This window comes from Varroa jacobsoni, unplaced genomic scaffold, assembly GCF_002532875.2.
Source record: "Varroa jacobsoni isolate VJ856 unplaced genomic scaffold, vjacob_1.0 contig01856, whole genome shotgun sequence".
Classification (NCBI taxonomy): Eukaryota; Metazoa; Arthropoda; class Arachnida; order Mesostigmata; family Varroidae; genus Varroa; species Varroa jacobsoni.
This window is the reverse complement of record NW_019214711.1, coordinates 50,737-69,776: the sequence shown is the minus strand read 5'-3', so window position 1 is coordinate 69,776 and position 19,040 is coordinate 50,737. Positions and strand designations below refer to the sequence as shown.

The 19,040-nt window shown below is 40.0% G+C and overlaps 1 protein-coding gene across 8 annotated transcripts; it reads right to left on the bottom strand.

Annotated features, from left to right (window-relative positions):
• Window positions 1-100: 100 nt before the first annotated feature.
• Window positions 101-18,749, bottom strand: Tmep (Transmembrane endosomal protein). 8 transcript variants are annotated; one of them, XM_086973214.1, is made up of 7 exons: window positions 16,962-18,749; window positions 8,339-8,616; window positions 7,334-8,191; window positions 6,515-6,674; window positions 5,794-6,350; window positions 3,072-3,299; window positions 101-1,004 (listed from the first exon to the last, which is right to left on the bottom strand). In XM_086973214.1, the coding sequence occupies exons 2-5, from the start codon at window positions 8,597-8,599 to the stop codon at window positions 6,133-6,135; spliced, it is 1,497 nt and encodes a 498-aa protein (XP_086829340.1). In that variant the 5' UTR covers window positions 8,600-8,616; window positions 16,962-18,749; the 3' UTR covers window positions 101-1,004; window positions 3,072-3,299; window positions 5,794-6,132. The 8 variants fall into 8 exon arrangements, with proteins under 8 accessions (XP_086829340.1, XP_022709300.1, XP_086829339.1 ...); XM_022853565.2 differs by lacking the exon at window positions 3,072-3,299 and having other exon boundaries at window positions 101-271; window positions 552-1,004; window positions 6,137-6,350; XM_086973213.1 differs by having other exon boundaries at window positions 101-2,378; window positions 6,137-6,350; window positions 16,962-18,089.
• Window positions 18,750-19,040: the final 291 nt, after the last annotated feature.

Below are 19,040 nucleotides of genomic sequence, written 5' to 3'. Positions count from 1 at the left end.
ATTGGTGTTAAATAAAACTCACAAAAAGAGACACCCTGACAGCGTCGTTCACTGTAAGGTACTATGTTAATGGTGATAAAGAATCACTATAAGAACATCGTCATGTTTACCTCAAATTTTACTGTTACTTATTTCAGCAGTACTGATAGAAACTTCCGTGTGTCCTCCTTGTATTAGCTCTATACAACATCAGCGTGGTCGGTACATGGTGAGTATAAGCAGATTGAGAATACACTGTCTTTCGGGTGCAACAAACCCCTTTTCCTGCGAACTGTAAGAATACAACGGCTTTCGATCTTGGATTTGAGCATCTAGCCGACAGAGGGCATTAAATAAGGGGAGAATAGGCAGAAAAGGTTCATCCTGTACGGATCTCTCTATCGCTCCTGACCATTCAGTCACAATTCGTTTATTCCATCCATTCTATTGACAAGGACGAGGTCGTTTATGAGTGCCGTTTATGCAAGCCAATATTCACATTCACACAAATGCCGGAACAGACAAAAACAGATACATTCGTGTACTTGCAGACAGAGACTTGCCTCACTTACCCAATGAATCATATGTCGATCCCTTTGTATAACGTATATATCTATGTAGGTACACCACTGTACTGTTGGTTGACACGCAGTGTCAAAACCAAATATAATCAATGTTTTTATGGTGACTACGTTGATTGAGGTTTCGCTGTTACTTTTGCACAGGCGTAGGTATTCGATACAAGTCGACTACCTCCATTCAAAGCCCCATTGAAAATGTGTGACCTGTCCGCGACAGTGAGTCAAGGCGCTGGTTCGACGGATAGGCTTTTGATGAAGAACAGCATGGGGCGAATAATTCGTCTAGACGAGAGGCTACAAATGTCACCAGCCGCCGCCTTATCAGCATCAGAATCATCATCATCGTCGTCGTTGTAGCTATTCTTGTTGTTGTTGCTGCCGCCATCAATAGGCAGGTGGCGCCATTAGTATCTCTCAGGTTCATGCACATTTTCTGCCGAACACCTAACGCACAGGTAACGTGGTCGATGAGTGAAACATACTTAACAGCTTGACTGAGCAACGAATGCAACATGGTAAAAACATGCGTAAAATATTTTCTAATCTAATTTAGTACTGTAATATAGTTTAACAAAACACATCAATAGCGCTTCAGAATTACATGTTAGATGAATGAATGAAGATCAATTGAAGAATTAAAATAGAACTAAGTGCAAAAAAGAAACTCGTTCGTAAAGTTCAGGTAAAAGAAATAATCTAATAAGATGGTCAATACTACAATAAATCTATTAATAAAACTACTGTGCGTGCAAAACCTAACGAAAGTAAAAGGATCATCAACCAAAACGTAAACATCTATTTATGGGGAACCACGATCCGGTCGCAAGTAGGATAAAACTGGGATTAAAATGGAAATGAGTAGAGACTAAAAGCTATTTTACGAGAAAAACTCGTTCAATGAGAAATCTACGTTAAATGGAGCCAACGAACGTGCACTATCATACATCGATCCAATGTCCGACTTTGCATCGTATCTCTGTTTACTTCTCTTTTTGTAGGGTCAACGCTCTCACTCTGCTAAAAACAGCAATCTGCCACTGCGGCAGTATAATGTTAACATTGAGTTACCGCCAAAATAAAAAAAACATAGCACCTGCCCGTTACCGCAAAGTCACTTTCTACGTAGGTCTCGTTGATACTACAGTATATTTACTTACTGAACATATCAAACAATCTAAATTTCGCTTTTAAGCGAAACGAACTTAAGCAAAAGTGCTGAATTGTTAACGGACGTTTTAAACACGGCACAGCTACCTTGCCGTGCCTGTGCTTGCTCCTTTCAAGGGATTCAGTGCACGACATTTCCCTTTTCGTTTTTCAGCGATGGATCTTGCTTACATAGGTTTTGTCTTTCTGGTTTCGTTTTCATGTACTTTATTCGGGAACCATAAACGTGTGAACATCAGTATTAACTCTCACTAGTGTTGTCTCAAAAGATGAGAGGCTCAGCCCAAAAACCCAAAACAATTTTTTATCCATTTGTTTGAAGCGTAATCTATCGAATTAATAGGGAATTTGATATATCTCAATTACGGTGCATTCGCCGGTCGCCGAAAACCTTATCTTCATCTCAGTAAAGGCTTTGAGTTTGAGAACTGCAGGAAGCCGGCGAAGTGATGCACACATGACACACGGGCTTACCACTCTAGTTTTTTCTTATAGCTTGAAACACACACACAAGTGTTTGTCTATGCTTCTCGCAGAAGAAGAACGCCCGGGACCAAATTGTCAGGGCCTTCAGAGATCCTTTTCACTGAGCAGTTCGGCGGACTCCTCCGAAAACAGTCCGCCGCACCGATCCGTTTTCCACGTCAGATGCTACAACCAGTCAAGGATGAACGTCAACCAGTATCTCCCTTGAAGTCAAATACTTTCCGGACATCTTCTAGAAATATCTAATCAAACTAGGTCATCCCAATTTTTCAACGCCATGTTTTTCTTTTACAAACGTCTATGCAACTCGAGTTCGAAATAATATTGACTAATTTAAAGTCAACTGGCGAAACCAGAAAGAGTTATTATAGTCATAAAAAAACCTGGTAAATTTCAATTTACATCAAAATCTTCAATTTAAATTTCTCTATTTAACCTTTTGCGACTTCATGCTATTTTTTAGGATCCACAGCCTTCTTTAAGTTACAGGAGTGTATTTTTAATAAATTTAAGGGAAATCTCTTCCTGTATTTATGTATGATGAAAAAGCGGTCAGATCGGCCGCGTGCTTAGGCACGTAAACATCGACAGAAATATTTATAGAGTCAAATTAATCGCAACCTTGAAACACTGGCTTGAGTATCAACGGGATTATCGTTAATTGCCAAGAGTCAATGTTAGACACTGAAGTAGTAGATCAGCCAATTATCTGTAGTGTTAATATTGTGTCACACATTAAAAGTAGCAAGAACTATTGATCGATTAATGTGTTAGGGTAGAGGTAAGCGGGAGCCTATTTATCGAGCAGTTTCAAGTCGTTTTGGTTTGATTGAAGCGTGCATAGTTTGTAAAACCCACCACCAAGTGCGATAGGAAGCAGGTGAGTTGTGCAACGATGAATGTGAAAGCTGAGAGGCAGTTGGCTGGCGGTGTAAGAGATCGAAGTGATGCAGCTCCAAACCCGTCTCACGTTTTTAAGATTGCGACGGGTCGTCTAACCCCGTTCGGTCGACCTGCAAGCCGCCTTTCTGGTCCTTGGCCAGTATTAGATGCTATCTCCTGAGCGAAACCCACTCATCATCCGACCTGAATTTAGGGGGTTGTAAAACTTCGTAGTTGTAGGCACTGTCTCTTTCTAATCTATTTAGATCGAGTTCAGCTGCTGTCTTTGCGATTGTATTGTATTCAGATTTAGAGGTTCTTGCACGGGCGCGAAGTAAACGCGTGCGTTTACTATTGACACATAGATAGTACAAGATGCAGTCACTGTTGATACGAAAAGCCACGAATGTTTTGATGCGTCTATAATTGATCGGATTGCTCTGTAACCAACTGTAAGTGATAGTTAAAATCGACGGCTGTAGGGCTACGAGGCATGCTTCGCCCATACTTCATGTAGACACCCGTTTACACATGCAGGCGATGATCATTCACACACGCAAAGCGGAATAAAATAGTCTGAAAAAAAAGGCTTTTCTTGCAAGGATCGTATCAAGCGTAAGGTCTTTCTGAAATTATAGCCTATCGATTAACAGTGCTGAGGTCATTCAACTGTGTATTTAGATTATAACTTTCCTAGTAGCGCACCCACGAACACATTGGATAGTGCTGTATGGTTGTTTGAGAATGGAGGGATCAATCATTGTTTGATAGTCGTTATTTAGAGACGTTCGCTGCGCGCGTATAGACTCAGCAGAGCAGGATTACCTCAGCATAGTCCTTTAAGTGGGCTTTGGCTAGATAACATTACGGATACAACGTTCAGCATTTCGGGATTATCTGGTTGCACCTATTCAGTTATTTTACTATTATACGACAGCCGGTGGCACCGACAACATTGCACATCTCAGACAGAAAGAGTTACTAAATAGGAACCATGAAAAAAAATTTTTTTAAAGGAACAATCTTTGAAAAAACGTGAAGTAGAAACATCTACAAAACTGGATGATAGATATTATTGTGTGAATACGTTATTCGAATGAAATGTATTACAAAAACGAAGATCGTATGTTTTCTGATCGTTACTCGAGCCCCAGCTTTGCAAAGTGCAAGCCAACAATATGACAACAAAGTTGTGTATATGTACGAGAGCAGGGAGTTAACTAAAGATCTTTTTAAAATTATAAATAACCACCGAAAGTCAGCATCCCCTGTGCCTCACTGCAAGAAAAATTACTACTTCAGAGTAAGTACGCTCTCACTGGTGAATGTTTCGTTGGAGACACTGTTTGTCAGCTATTAGATTCTGTTTATACTAAATAGTGTGTCTTTGATTTTTGTCAGTGTTATTGTAATGATATCCTAATAAATGGCAGAAGCAAGCTGAGGCCGTACCGAGAATAGACAAAGAAATAGAAACAGTTTTGTTAAGATCAAATATTTCTGAATAAGCTGTCATCATATCGTTAATTCCATTGATTATAACTATCATGATACTGACCACTTCAGTGTAACAGGGTTGACTGATAAATATGACAAAACAGATAGATATTAGAGTTGATAATCGCTCGTAACAGTCACTTTTTTTTCTGAATAACAAAAGTATTTCGCTTTAGTAAAAGTCAATATATTATGAAAAATGACATTTAGATCGCCGTCACAAAAGTTGACGCTCAATCATAAGAGAAAAATACGCTTTTTTGATTAATTGCTATTGATCTGTTACGTTGGTGCGTATGGAAAGCTAGCTGGCTGTCGCGCAGGCCGAGGGTTGCATTCGTGATACATAACATACGTTGGTGTTTGCCTACCTAGTCAAATGAGGTTTCATTAAAAGCGAGTTGTCAGTTCTGCTTTCCGTACACACATCAGCAGCAATCGGCTCGTTTTAATAGAGCTCTTGTCTGATGGCGTAATACACCATTCGCTCGGTAGTTATAGAGTTAGGGAATAGTCATATGCAGGCTACCTTAATGAAGAGGAGTATATATGATGCTCGGATATAGGGGTACTACAAGAAACCGTTTCGCATTTCTCGTTTCCGCAATAACAACAAAAATGGCCAAACGTCTCGAAAACGAACTTCATTAAAGAGCACCGAGAGGATGTTCAGGATGTTTAAAGTTTTCTGGTCAAAAAAATGTTCCATTACTGTTCCAGGTACTTCTGTTAACTGATAAATGCGTTCATTGTAAAATGACAACAAGTGTAAAATAGTTAATCTGTACCAGTAATCTGTTGATTAGCTGCTCAATGTGTAGTACAGTTTTAGCTTTGGCTTACGTGTATTCTAATCACACGTTGTAGCACAGTTTCTAGTAAAAAAAAAAAAAATGTGAATTACATCAGTGATCAGCCCAATAGAAGCAATTAAAAAAAAGGCCATTTCTTCACAGTACGGCCGACATTTGCTTTAGAGTGCATCACATGTTTTGTCTGTTTACAGGAACATAGAGAAAAACGGTACGTAGTATAGAGGTCATAGGAATACTTTCCTTTTAGCACAAGTTCGCATCTGATGAATGCCATTAAAAGAAATCTGCTATTGTTGTTGAGATTAAAACGTCACGGCTGTGGTACCCTGATCATTACGTGCGCACTATCACCTGTGGTTATTGAAGGTGTGCGAAGAGTTAATTACTCATGGCAGATGCAAGGCGCAAACTTCGATGCATCACCGAGCGGCAGCTGCAGAGCAGAATTTGTTACAAACATACTCTATGATAGATTACTACACGCGTGTAGACGTGTTTGCGCATCAAGTGAACATCGATGTGCCAGGTTGCAACTGGACGACGTCTCAAGACTGGCAGATGTAATAAGATAGTGAGGCAGGCACTGCAAAGGCGTTCTGAATCTGTGCATGGTTGGTTGAACAGGGCGGCTTCTGCCTGATCTGCATGTTTCGCCTGCTATTTTCTGCGGAAGTGGACTGGCTTTTAACGCACCTGCCGCTGGGTTCGATATGACTGAGTGAGACTTACTGGAACTCGTCATCTGAGCTGAGCAGCGTCGTCTTTTCAGTATGTCCCGGTGGGTTTTGGCCAACCATGCGGTTGATACCTGAACGGATTATTGAGGCTACTCCTCCACTGCCGCCTGCTGCGCCTCCAGCGTTTACACCTGAAACGGAGCCTCCAGAGACTGCGCCAAGACCTGAACCTGTCCCTGAACTCGCTCCACCTAAAGCCTCATTGCCTGGAGAAAGTAAAAAGCAGGAAACGATTGCGTGGGAATATTTAAATGGGAAATGCTTCAATAAATCAACATCTCATAATACCCTAGTCTTTTAAATATCTACGTATTTGTGATAATTATGTAACTGTATGACTTAACGATATTAATTATTATCTTTAACAAACCTGTTGCAGGTAGTGCCGCGGGCGGTTGTTGAGGTGAGATAACTTGCTGTGGATGATGTCCATGACCGCCCTGTGGGGCAGTATATTGTGTGTACTGCTGGTACTGCGGATGGAAGTTATGAATAGCGTCGTTCATGATGTCCTTCGGGTTCATTGTCTCCTAAAGGGCAAAACACAATGACGACGTAGAAAACGATATACGACTGTTCAAAACAACTTGTTTAGTGATAACAATTCATTTTGTAATAATAAATATATCGACTTCATGATATCCTTTGTATTTATGAAAAGCTTCAAGTCTGCCATTGTGGAAATGTAAAAATGCCATATAATGCCAAGGCTTCGTGGCAATAACCGAGTATGCAGGTGTCACAGGTAGGTTCTAAGCCACTATACAGATATGTACTTTGCCTTAATCACAACTTGTTATATCAGCTATAGCCAAAATGTTAATCTTTACAAACAATAACATTTCGAAACTAATAACTATACTTTTTTCGTATTACTGATGGCATCGGCATATAACATAGTTGATCGGCGCTGACCTGTGCTTCGGCACCTTCATTTTACTGTAAATCTTTAGAGTAAACTGCGTATATCGTTAAATGGTCAGGCGACATAAGCCGATGCATATTCTAACCCTGGTCAGTCCCTGCAGAGGGTTTGAATAGCTAGTTCCATGCCTTCGATATTTTTCTGTGTCGTATTTTCTGAACAAAGCATATTCGAGTCTGAAGTGACAACCAGTAATCTGTCCATTTGCTATCGCCGACTTGTTTACGCTGTTGTTGCCATTTTCTACAAATGGATTCCACTTACCTTAAGACTCGACGAGATCGACTGCATTGTAACTGTGCGTCCGGTCTGCATACCACTCCCGTGAGCATAGACTCGGACAGGGAACGCGTAACGCAGAGCGATTGCAGCGAAAAACATCTCCACACAAATAAGGAAATTCTGGTAGGCTGCCGATACCGTGCCGGCCGAAACCGCGCTATGCATTGTGTCGTTACTGCCATGACCGCCAAAAATCGACGGCGTGTCTTTGATGAAGCCGTATTTCTCCATAATGGCCAAAAGGACGCCCTGCCAAAAGGACAAGAAAATCACCGATTTGACCGTGAAGAATTTCCACACTGGATCAAACGGCTTCAACAGGTCTTTCGTTGCGAAGTAGAACAGCACGAGACCGTAGAGGGCGAGCGATACCGAGAAGTTGTAGATAATGGTGATATAAAGATAGGCGGTGTCAGCTCTCCAATCGCCATCGCGATACTTTCCAAATGGCTGCAGTATGAGAATGATAAGGCTCATGAGCGGCTTGATTGCGCAGAACTGCAGTGTGGCCTGTTTGCAGAATCGGAGGAAACCGATCGTGTACGTTCGACCCTGAAGGCAGCAGGTCCCATACCAGAAGGAGGACTGGATGGCCTTACCACGGATCTCCGACATGATATTGCCCTCCCCTCCTAGGTATTCGTAGCAGAGTGACAGGAAACTGTAGATCACAAACGCTTCATACCAGTCGCGTACCGAGTTAAAATAAATGTAGTAGTTCTCTCTGAAGAACAGAAGGGAGAGCCACGAGTCGAAACCGTAGATAGGAATAAAAAACAGGATTCTGATGATCCATCGTTGTTCTGATGGCAGCGTATAGAAGCGCAGGTGCTGGTAGATCTGTAAGCGGTAACAACGAAACTACAGTTAATCCCTTTGAACACCGAGCAAGCTAGTCAGTCAATCAACGAAAGCCATTCATTACTATGCTTTATTTTAGATGTCTACTTCATTCTGTATGTAGTGAAATTATACTGCCAAATGTACCTGGTGGCATGTGATGATTAACGCAGCCCAGACGAATGCTCCCGATATCGCTTGTGCTCCTGTGGTTTGTAGGAAGGTGGGCGGCTGTTGGTCGTACGCTGGTGAGGACGTCGACTCCATCGCACCGACTCCACCTAAAGCACCGATTGTTGCTATTGTTGTTGTTGTTGTCGTAGTTGTTGCTGTGTCATTACTCAATACGGTAATCGCCGTTGTGTTCACTAACGTTGTTAGAACAGATTCCGTTGAAGCTGAGCTCATTTCGTTTGACCAAAATCCTATCAAAAGAGAATCCAAACGCTGGCCTCTTAGTGGGAAGGCGGCTCACAATAAGGTAGTAATGATATAGTCGGCACCGCAAATTAGGTAAAATAGAATTAGTATAGAGAATCGCAGTTAATGTATCTTGCTTATACCTGAAGATAATCGTGAAAAATGAACTATTTCTCAATTTAAGGAGTACCTAGTCCGAACTACCCTCTTCTGCATAACTTCATTCATGGCAAATATTAATACCGACGATATACAGCAACTTCTGCCTGCAATTTTGTTGCACCTTTACTGGATGCTAGTATATGTTCGGAAAATACATGACAAAATCTTAATACATCGATGCTGTATCCGCACTTCTTCGCCAAACAAAGACTCACTGTTTATGAGACGACAACCAGTGGTAAATAATTATATCCTTTACAATATAAGAATAAAATATATTTCTCGCAATGTTGCTCTAACCGTCGACAATGCCAAAGACCGCCGTAACGAAGATGTTCTTGATAACTTTTAACAGCGAATGGCACTTCGGTCTGCCGTCCGGCGTATAAAATTCTTCGGCTTTATCATAAACCTAGTGGAATCAGCCACAGTCATAGAATGTAAACACAACAAACAACTCGACTTTTGTACTATTGATGTATAGTCCAATCAATAAGTAGATGTCTCAGTTACCGAAGTCGGATTTGTTGTTTCGGCCCGTTGTGTACGTCATGTATTTATTTGAATAAGATTATGATCAAGCAGTCTATACATTAGATACGGAAATTCGGAATGAAATTATTTAAAAACAGGATATTCTGTTCTGGCAAACGTCCAATGGTCCTAGAAGTTTAGCCTTCATAGTATGCGCACTACCTAATGAACTGAAGCTAAATCTAATTGATATTTTGTACAGGTTGCCAATTTTGCTATTTTCAAAACATTCCCAAAAAGGTTCCGGTTTATTTTTGACGGACAATGTAGCGGTAAGAGGTATTACTTGCAAGCGTTCCTGAACCTTTAACTTAACAGGAACTATATAGGTAAAAATCTTGTATATATAGATAACGAGTACGCTGGATGTATTCTACACCTAGCCTCTGCATTTTAGCAAGTTTTGAGGACTCTAGGGGTCAGGTGTCTTCCTATTTTTGCATAATAGAGGGTCATTCCATATTACATGTCCCAATCTCCATGTTTGTGTTAACAGTGTAGGTACATCTCGAACGACTTCAGCTGACCATATGGTAATATATGCGGATATACTTCGGTTATGTCAAGCCATGTCTGGCTACTCCTCTATACAATCTTAGATGTAACTGAGCGGAAGGCCGTCATCATAGAACGACTACAACTGTCATCGGCGTATTATTTACATATTTATCAGTGATCTCTCCAATATCAGCGGTAGTAACAGCGCAACAGTACAGTTGTTAGTTCAGACCCTAATAGCGTGTCTTTTTGCAAATGACAATGAGTCTTTAAAAGGATGGGAGATTCATTCTAGCTCTCATTCTTCGTTCGTGTGTTGCTGGGCGGCCCAACGTCAATTCTGCCTGGCCGTTGACACAACTTCCGTCCGAGTGCGTGCACTAAACCACTATGGGTTTGAAAAAAGGTTGCGAAAAGATATTTTACGTTCTTGACAGTACAATGGTTGACTACCAACAAAGGAAATTAAAGGAGAACTATGGTGAGGTTGAGATAAAGATTTGAATAATGTCATCCTTACCCACCCTTGACTGATATGGAGGTTTTATCGTTTCCAACTAGTTATCTGTTGTGTGCGCATGCACGTCTACTTTATTAACGTTTTGATAAAAAAGACCAACCTGTGTTAGATGTATGGGTAATAATTAAAACTATTGTTTTTTGATAAATTTATATACATAATAAATATATAAACAAAAATAAATATATAAAAAAAACTGAAAGCTTATTTCCAAATGTTGTAATCGTCAGTTGGCTGTCGTCGTTAACTAATGCTGTTCATTATCAACGCACGGTTATGTAATATCTTGTATTGCTGACTTAATCGATGTTGTGTCATGAGAAGGTATAATTGACAATATTAAGGTGATTATATTAATTATTTGCTTTATTTGGCCATGTTAAAACCTTTACATACTTGATCATTCGGAGCAGATGACAAGCTTAAGGCCATTTAGAGCGCTCATGAACCTATTGTGAAAGGCAAATAGCAATTGTGAAGATTTTATTAACAAAATGTATAATGGCCTTAACAAATTCGTTTACAAAGTCAAGATGAAATCGCTTTCGATTTATTTTTTACGACAATAAGCCATGATTACATGAACGATTACTATAGCATATATAACCTCGAGATTTCAAAGTTTTTTTTAATGTTATTTAGTACTTCATGCTGTACGCTCCAATATTCCATTGCTCCATTGTGGTTAGTACGGCGAAATATGTTATCAAGCGTTACCCAAAATAACCTCCCTATATGATAAATTGCACGATCTTTATGTTGACGAACAATCTTTTCTATACTGCGCTGTGCACATAACACAGGATTCACATGCAGGATTGTCGATTTGTTAGTAGGTATTATTACCCAACAAGTTTTAATCGAATTGCGAGTAGCCTATTTGAGGTAATAAAAGTCATGTCGATGTAATCTCAAAATATTTTTAAAGACCAAAATTAATAACGGAGCGCAATTTTCGAACAACCAAATTAAAAAAAAAATCCGTAATTGGTTATAAAAAGAGAATAGGAAATAAAAGTTGGTGTAATAGTTTTATAAAGACTTACTGATTATTTCTGTATCAACAAAATAGGTATAACAACGAGACGATGCCAGAATTTTTCGATGTGCAATTTAATTACATATTAATGATCTATAATGCAATAGTTGTTATTAACGAACAATTCGGGTTGGCACACAAGTATTCCAGTCGCCCTGACGACTATACCAATCATTGTTGCTATAGGTTTTTTGATATTCGAAGTCACCCAATTCGCGTTGACAATAAGATTAATCAATAATTATGATTGAGTTTTTACATGGCTTCCCTTTTAATATAACGTTAATCGTCACAGCGATGAACGAACTGGAGTGATCAAATAATCAAAAGCACGATTACAGAAGTAATCACATCACACGAATAACGCTACTACGCTTGCTTATTGTTTTTCTGGCACTTCAAGCGAAAAAGACAGTAACGAGTCGTCTGCAGGCTGACGCTCGAAACGGCCGACATCCACAAATTTCGTAGAAGTCGAAATGTCGGGCGTCATCTAGATTCCGTGGCCTGTCATCACGAGACCGAAATCAAGTAATGGTTAGTAACGCAGATACCGGTAAGCACTGAGAACCTGCGTTTGATACTGCGTCGCTTCCTACACAGAGTTATGATGGAAAAAGCGATACTTAACTTTTAAATATCACTTTTAAGTGTCCTCGTACAAAAAAATCGTCTTGTTTGACATCGGCAGTCGTTGTATGCGACAGATATTTGCACAAAGAGAATTTGTGCAGCATTAAATAGAATTACCCGGATTTACTGGCAACAACAGGAATGTTGTGACAACAGAACTTTTTTCGTAAGAATAAGAAGAAGAAAAAACCGCTCACCGAATATACCCCCAAACCAATATAGTATCTTACGAGTAGTGATAGTAACAACATCATAGTACGTACATTGAGTAGGCGTAACGTATTCGTTCAGAAAAAGTTCAACTAAGAGCGGTTAAGCGATGTTCAAAGAACATGACGCAAAGTTAATTTCGTACGCTTGAACTTTTGTGTTCTCTAAGCACAGAAGTTGAACAAGCGAAATTTATTTTTGGTAGAATTTATGCAAGCATTTTGTTGCGAACACGTTGATAATAGAGGATTTCGGTTTTCAAAATATTATATAGCACAACAGCACGTTTCTAGCGGAAGTACAGAACTGGTAGGTAGACAGACGAAAGGGTCCAATTCTCGCGACGCCTTCCATGTAGCACACCTTTTGCTGTCATGGTCTTTTAGGTTTTACTCATAGAGAGGACTTTACACTGAACAATATAATGGGCAAGTAGCTGTTGCTATGTGTGGTACCCGCCTGTATAACAGTAAACTGCTCCATACAGCGACCGCGTTTGATTAACTATTAACATCCAAACTTAAATGGACAAAATAGACACCGCTTAGCTCCGTATCCTGTTGACTACAGACCAGATGCAATTGACAGGTACATTTCAGGCCGGGTCAACCGCGGTCAAACCGGGTGCTTGATTGGAGTCGTGACTTTGTTCGGCGCAGTTGCTTTGTTATACCTTTGCGCTTCCCTCATTAATCTATTGAACTAAGCCTTGTTGTCATTACCTCGTCGCAGATTCTCGCAGATTGTTGTGTATCCTGTACTCTAGTTTCTGTTTCTAGTCATTCAGTTCCCTTGTTCTATTAATTTCTTTATCTTGTTCCTTCGTTTTTAGTCACCCCCTCGTTTTCCACATATTTTCAATTTATAACACATCTGGGCTTATGTCAAGCCCATAAGACATAAGTTCTGCAACCGGTTTCGGCTCTCTACCATCCTTTCAAGTATTTCCACAAGCGGCTATCTCTATGATTTGACATCATGTAACCGTATTTACAGGTGCTACTGATTATTCCTGAATAGTGCTAATCATTATTTATAGAATAATATTACTATTATTATTCACTAGCTTCAAATGATTTTCATTTAGTCTCATGACCTTAAATATGTTTACCTTTGCACTCAAACTTTACCGATTAGCTTGTTGTATTTTTTATGCCAGAATACGACTGACTCTTCGTTGAAATTTAACGCTATAGTTCGCTTTGCCAATCAAGGCACACAATCAATTCTTACGAAACTAGAATCTACCTCAAACGAAAGTTAAGTCTCCCCAGTTAATGATCAAGTGCTGAACAGCACAGTCACCCAAAACTAAGAGGGGTGGAATAATGAGCGAAAGTTACCACCGAAATAGGCAAACTTCCTATTTTTCGGCATAGGGTATGACACGTACCATACTAGCAATTACGCGCTCATGACATCCAGCTTTTATGTTACTTTTCTTCGGGTACAGATTCAGTAGCGGTGTACGCGTGGTCCAATCGTTCGGCCCGAACCCCTGTACTATTTTATGTCCTATGATTTGTAATGGTACAAATTTTTAGATTTCACTAAGAAACTCGCTCGATACTTTACCGCGGCTATGTAACCAGCGGTGGCATCTGGGACATCTAGTCTTCGTTATTCATGTCGAATACTTGCATTGGGTTCTTTAGTGGCACTGCAGTAACTTCGAACAGCTTTCGTACTTTTTTAAATCCTTACCGTACGACTCATCGGGCTGCATCCAAATTTGCCCTTTTAACATTACACGTTAGTATTACCATCGTAAGCAAGGCCTGATGTGTATCAACAAAAGGGGACCGTTTTCAGGGAATGACGGAATCAGTAAATTCATTGATTGCACATGTTTACGTGCGTACGCGTGCGTTGTCGTCGACTTGTCAATTGATGTTCTTTGTACACGATATATTGGCTAGAGAAAAAACGCACTGATTGTGCTACAATCTTTTAAGGATTACAAGAGGTATCAAATTATCTTATCTTTCACAAATTACGTCCTTAAATAAGAGTTGTAAACAGTGCGTTAGAACACGGAGTACTATTATCGATCGTTCCATCTACTGGGACGTAACGTATTATACGTACCATTGTTATATTCGCTATACTCAGTATAACAATTGCTTTGTTTGGTGAAAGCCCACGATATGGGCTAGATGGAGAGATAATCACTTACTATAGCTGCAAAATAATGAAGATATAGATCTAGATTGAAAATAATAAAAACGCGCTAATAGTACTGTGCCATATGGGAACCCTTATTGATCACTTGATATGGATCTTCTAACAACCACTCTAGTCTGCTCAGCGTTGTCGATGTGCCAAGGGGCCGCCAAGCACGAAAGCCAGTCACCAGCCTTGGTTGTGATGTTATCCTAAGGGCATCAGCAGCAGCAAAGGGAAAACTGTCCCCTGGCTGGGTAGCGAACAGAGATACAGGGTAGGGCTGAGAACCGAAGCTGCGAACGTCGAGGCTGTTACACTGCCAAATTATCCAGCACGTCACACGATCATTCAAAGCCTGCATGTCTGCTGGTGCTATACGCTCGTCTATGTACTTATATATCGAGAGCTCGACTCTCGTTTCGTTGCAACGAGCTGTTGTGAGTTCTCCGCTTTGGTGGGTTCGCTGTGTGGCGGGGAGCGCCATACGTTGCCCATACTGCTAGCTAATCTCGAAGCACATAGCGTACCCTCCTCCGCTTTCACGTATAGCAAAACATACTCGACAAAGGCGTGCGCAGATTGTCTGACTGAGTTAACACTCTTGGGTACGAACATGTACGAAAAACCGATAACAGAGACTTCACATAATGTGGTCCGTTTGTAGGTGAACGTGGAAAAATATTGTTAGCGATTTTCGTTCTATTAGAAACACTGCACGTGCTCAATTATCTATAGACATGTAAAATCTGGCATGTTGAGAAATAGGCTTTTTATACTTTATTATACGGTTGTGCAACCAGACGAAACACAACTTTTTGTAAACCGGCTAAATCATAAAAACCAAGCGTTTTCTTAATGACATTTTTATCTATGTTGAACGTGAGACAGCACCATAATTCATCAGTATTCTTAGATGACCATTGAGACGATTTATAAAAGTGTACAGTGTAATATCTTCTTGTTCCTTGTTTCATGTTTATTGTCCTCCTTGCGGAAACCAGATGCACACTATATTTTGAACACGTCTATTTTTGCTATGTTTTTCTCTTTGAGACGGGTAATATAGAGTTGAAATGCTATACGCTACATCGCTAATATATCTATACGGGTAAGTAACATGGCGTTTATATACTGGAGAATAAAGAACTCTGCGCGGCGATCAATGGGCTGCGTTTATCATCATCATCACCTACTGTGCATTGGCTTCTGGCGGACTCCGCTGCAATGGGGGATGAGTGCCAATGACGCTACAGCTGAACAAAGCAAATTGCAAGCAGAAAGGGGCACTAGAAGAAGCGCTACTAGTTGCGGCGCTGCTAGAGTGGCAACTGGGATAGCTAGCCTTCATTTGACGATTCAGACTACGAAAGCGACGCTGCCGCTGGTTGGCTGGCTGGCTGGCTGGCTACCTGGTTGTTCTGCTGACTTCTCGGGTAACTGTTTCCGCTGCTGCAGAACCGAATGGGCGGCTAGTGGCGATGAACCCAACCACGGCCGTTTGCATGGACCACCGCGGTCAGCCGCTGCCACGGGCAAAGCCATAGAACAGTGCGATAGCCTTGACTCGAGAACCCCGCAGGTTCAAAATTTCATCGCCAACAAAGCAACGATTGTCTAGCAAGCGGAAATCGCTAACCGCACGCTATCAAAAATAATGTATATATATTATGCGGTACAGATTGGAATGGAGGCGGCGATAACGCACACCGATAGCCCGCAGTCAATCGAATTGGCTCGGCGTTAAATCAGCGTTTGATTACGCTGTTGGCACGTATCACACAGACGGCAAGACGCTTTGCAATGCGCACTGTTGGTGAAAAATGTGGGATCGTTCAACAGATTAGCATGAGTGGCTAATGCAGAACAGCGATTAGGAGGCCACCGCCTTGTATCAGCCAGTGCAAGATGAGTGTAACAGCTGGCGACAGGTGGATGCTCGTAAAGGGACTTTCAAGAGGTTGCTTTGGTGGGTGGAGGCCAGCTGTTGAACGAACAATCGACCAGCTTAACTCAATAAGCACTATCGACCCCTTCGCGAGATGAAATAGATAGGCGTTGATGAAAGATATATGTACCTTTCAAACTGAATATATACACATATATTCAATTTGGTGACATGTTTTGTGTCACTTTTGTGCGAAATACAAGCGGGATTAAGCTAAAATGTTTTATCTGAAATTAAGAGCAACTAGGCTACTATACTACGCTGAACTATAGCTATGTTTGAGTGTCGTATAGTCTTCAGTTTTCGCCACTTTCGGCATAATCAACGAGAACACAATGCAATTTTTTACAGCCTTTCAAGATGCTGACTAGCTATCCCCTTGCATGATATCTTTCCGGGTAATAATACATTTCTTCATCCCTTCGAAATTATATCGAAAACTAACAACTCAAAAAGTCAACTCACGACGTCTTGCATTCTTGCTACCTAAAACGCTAAAGGCGAAACTAGGAGCGCGAAGCCTTATTGACCTTTTTCACATGTTTTATCGACTCACAACGTTACTTGCAACACCATTGGCGAATGGCTCAATCCTATACTCACAAGAATTTTATATCTACTTCTCTTTCGTTAAATGTCATACGTTTTAGGATGTGCAGCAGAAGGTGTTAGACGGCTACGGTGCAAGAGGATTTCCTGATACAGGCACGTAGCTGGGGCCTGCATAGGCCAGGAACTTGTTCATTGCCTAATGAAACACGCCTATTTAACCAGCAGCACTACCTAACGCCACAAAGTGAGAACACAAATTTCACTTTGTAAGATCTTCCTCTTCGTTTCGTATCCGTGAGCTACTAGTCACCAGCATCGACGAAATGAAACACAGCACCTTCTCTGCTATCCACCGTTGCTGTAGTACTGCTGCTGCTCCTTACAACAGTCCCAGCTTAGAAACGACACATTCGCCTTCCTCTCCTACTGCTGGAGAATAGTTTGCTTGGCCCTGGCACTCAGGCCGGCCAGACGTCTGTCGAATAGCGTCTAAATGGACGGGATGCCGCCGTTATATTGGCGTTGTCCGAAATATCCAAAAGCGCAACGAAGTGGAATCTTCGCATCTAAATAACTCCGGTTTGAAGACGCCATTGATTATTATTCTAAAACAAATCGTAGAGAACACAACAATCGTTCAATATATATAATGGAACACAACTATGCACATTACTATTGTTATTATTATAAATAATAGCAATAGTGTGTAAAAATATTGCATACGTTAATTTTAATGTATTACAAAAACAGTTTTGGGACTGGAATTTAAGAACTTATCCTTCTCAGGATCACTGCACAAATGTGATTTCAGGTCTCTCACTTGCTCATCGAGTAAATCATCCTCGTACCTCAAATAACAATGATAATAATGCTTAAAATTATTATCATTACCATTATTCATTCTATGTAAAAATATATAGCAATTGTTTCACTCAAACGAGGTAAAATTATTTAATTATAATTCCCAAAACTACATAAAGAAAATCAAATCTGCAATGCTGTTCGCTTTCCCATTATGCTTTCTTTAGTTACCAATTGGCTACTACCGCTATAAAAATTGATCAGTAACGCATGTCGATGCAGTGGATGATACTCATTATTTGAGTTGTGTGTAGTCAAAACAGAGTAATGAAGCTTGATGTTCTAAATAAAGGGAAAGAATTTAAACAGTAATTAGGATGTTGCTATTATATCTACAAATGCTATAAAAAAAAAAAGTAAATTCTTCAATGTACTACATTTTAATTATATAGTTAAAAGACATACTTGTACACTCAAGAAACTACTTCAAGTACTCGTGATTAACCAGACCAACTGCTTAACAACTCATTCACAATTAGCAGGAAAAGCAAACGAATAGAAAATGGTTAAAGAAGTTGAGAATGTTTCAGAGAGGAACTTCGCCTTCTTTTGAGCCCTCTATTATTATTGCTTACCGCTGACAAGTAGCAAGGGGAATTGCTATTTTAGAGGAAAGTGTAATCAACAATTATCGATTTTTTGTTTTTTGTTTGACATGTTTGACGGAGACATTATGTCACATGTTTTATATGAAATTACAATATATTATGGTTTCTTTACTCTTTAGTCAGAGGTGACTCTGAGCAAACCATGTTCGTCGAATCGAATTGGCAGGTTATTATAACATGGGAACTAACTTCAACAAAGTTTTTAGCTAGTCTGCTAATTAATGTTACTTAGTAAATTCAAATTTTTGTTTCGTGACCAACTAATGCGCGAGTCGCACGAAAACAGAACGAAAGTTTTTAATCTTCAGTCGTCCCTACTTCAAGAGACAGATAGCAACTGAGACCCATACAGTTGCACGACCTTTGCTGCCAAAATATTCTTTTTTTTCTGCTTCATTATATCTTCAATTTAAAAGATTCATTTCGTAATAAATTGAAATTTACATTGAAATTGACACAAAAACATACAAGATACAAGAAAAATACCATACTACTATATTATAAAAATAGGTTTAAACCTTCGCAAAAAGCTTAGGCGGTTGCATATTAAAGACGGTTCATAAAGTTAAATCACCAAAATTCACTAACCAAAATTATTACTAAATTTTGGAATTTTCATGGATTATGTTTTATGTTTACATTTTTTAATTATAATTATTCCTAATTTCGTTTTTGTTTCGTATCCTTAATAATATAACAAG

Coding starts and splice junctions, on each gene's coding strand:
- Tmep (XM_022853563.2), bottom strand. CDS start 8,599: ATGAGCTCAGCTTCAACGGAATCTGTTCTAACAACGTTAGTGAACACA. Junction 6,351..6,514: donor CGCGGCACTACCTGCAACAG/GTTTGTTAAAGA, acceptor TACTTTCTCCAG/GCAATGAGGCTTTAGGTGGA. Junction 1,005..6,136: donor AGCTCAGATGACGAGTTCCA/GTAAGTCTCACT, acceptor CCTGTGCGTTAG/GTGTTCGGCAGAAAATGTGC.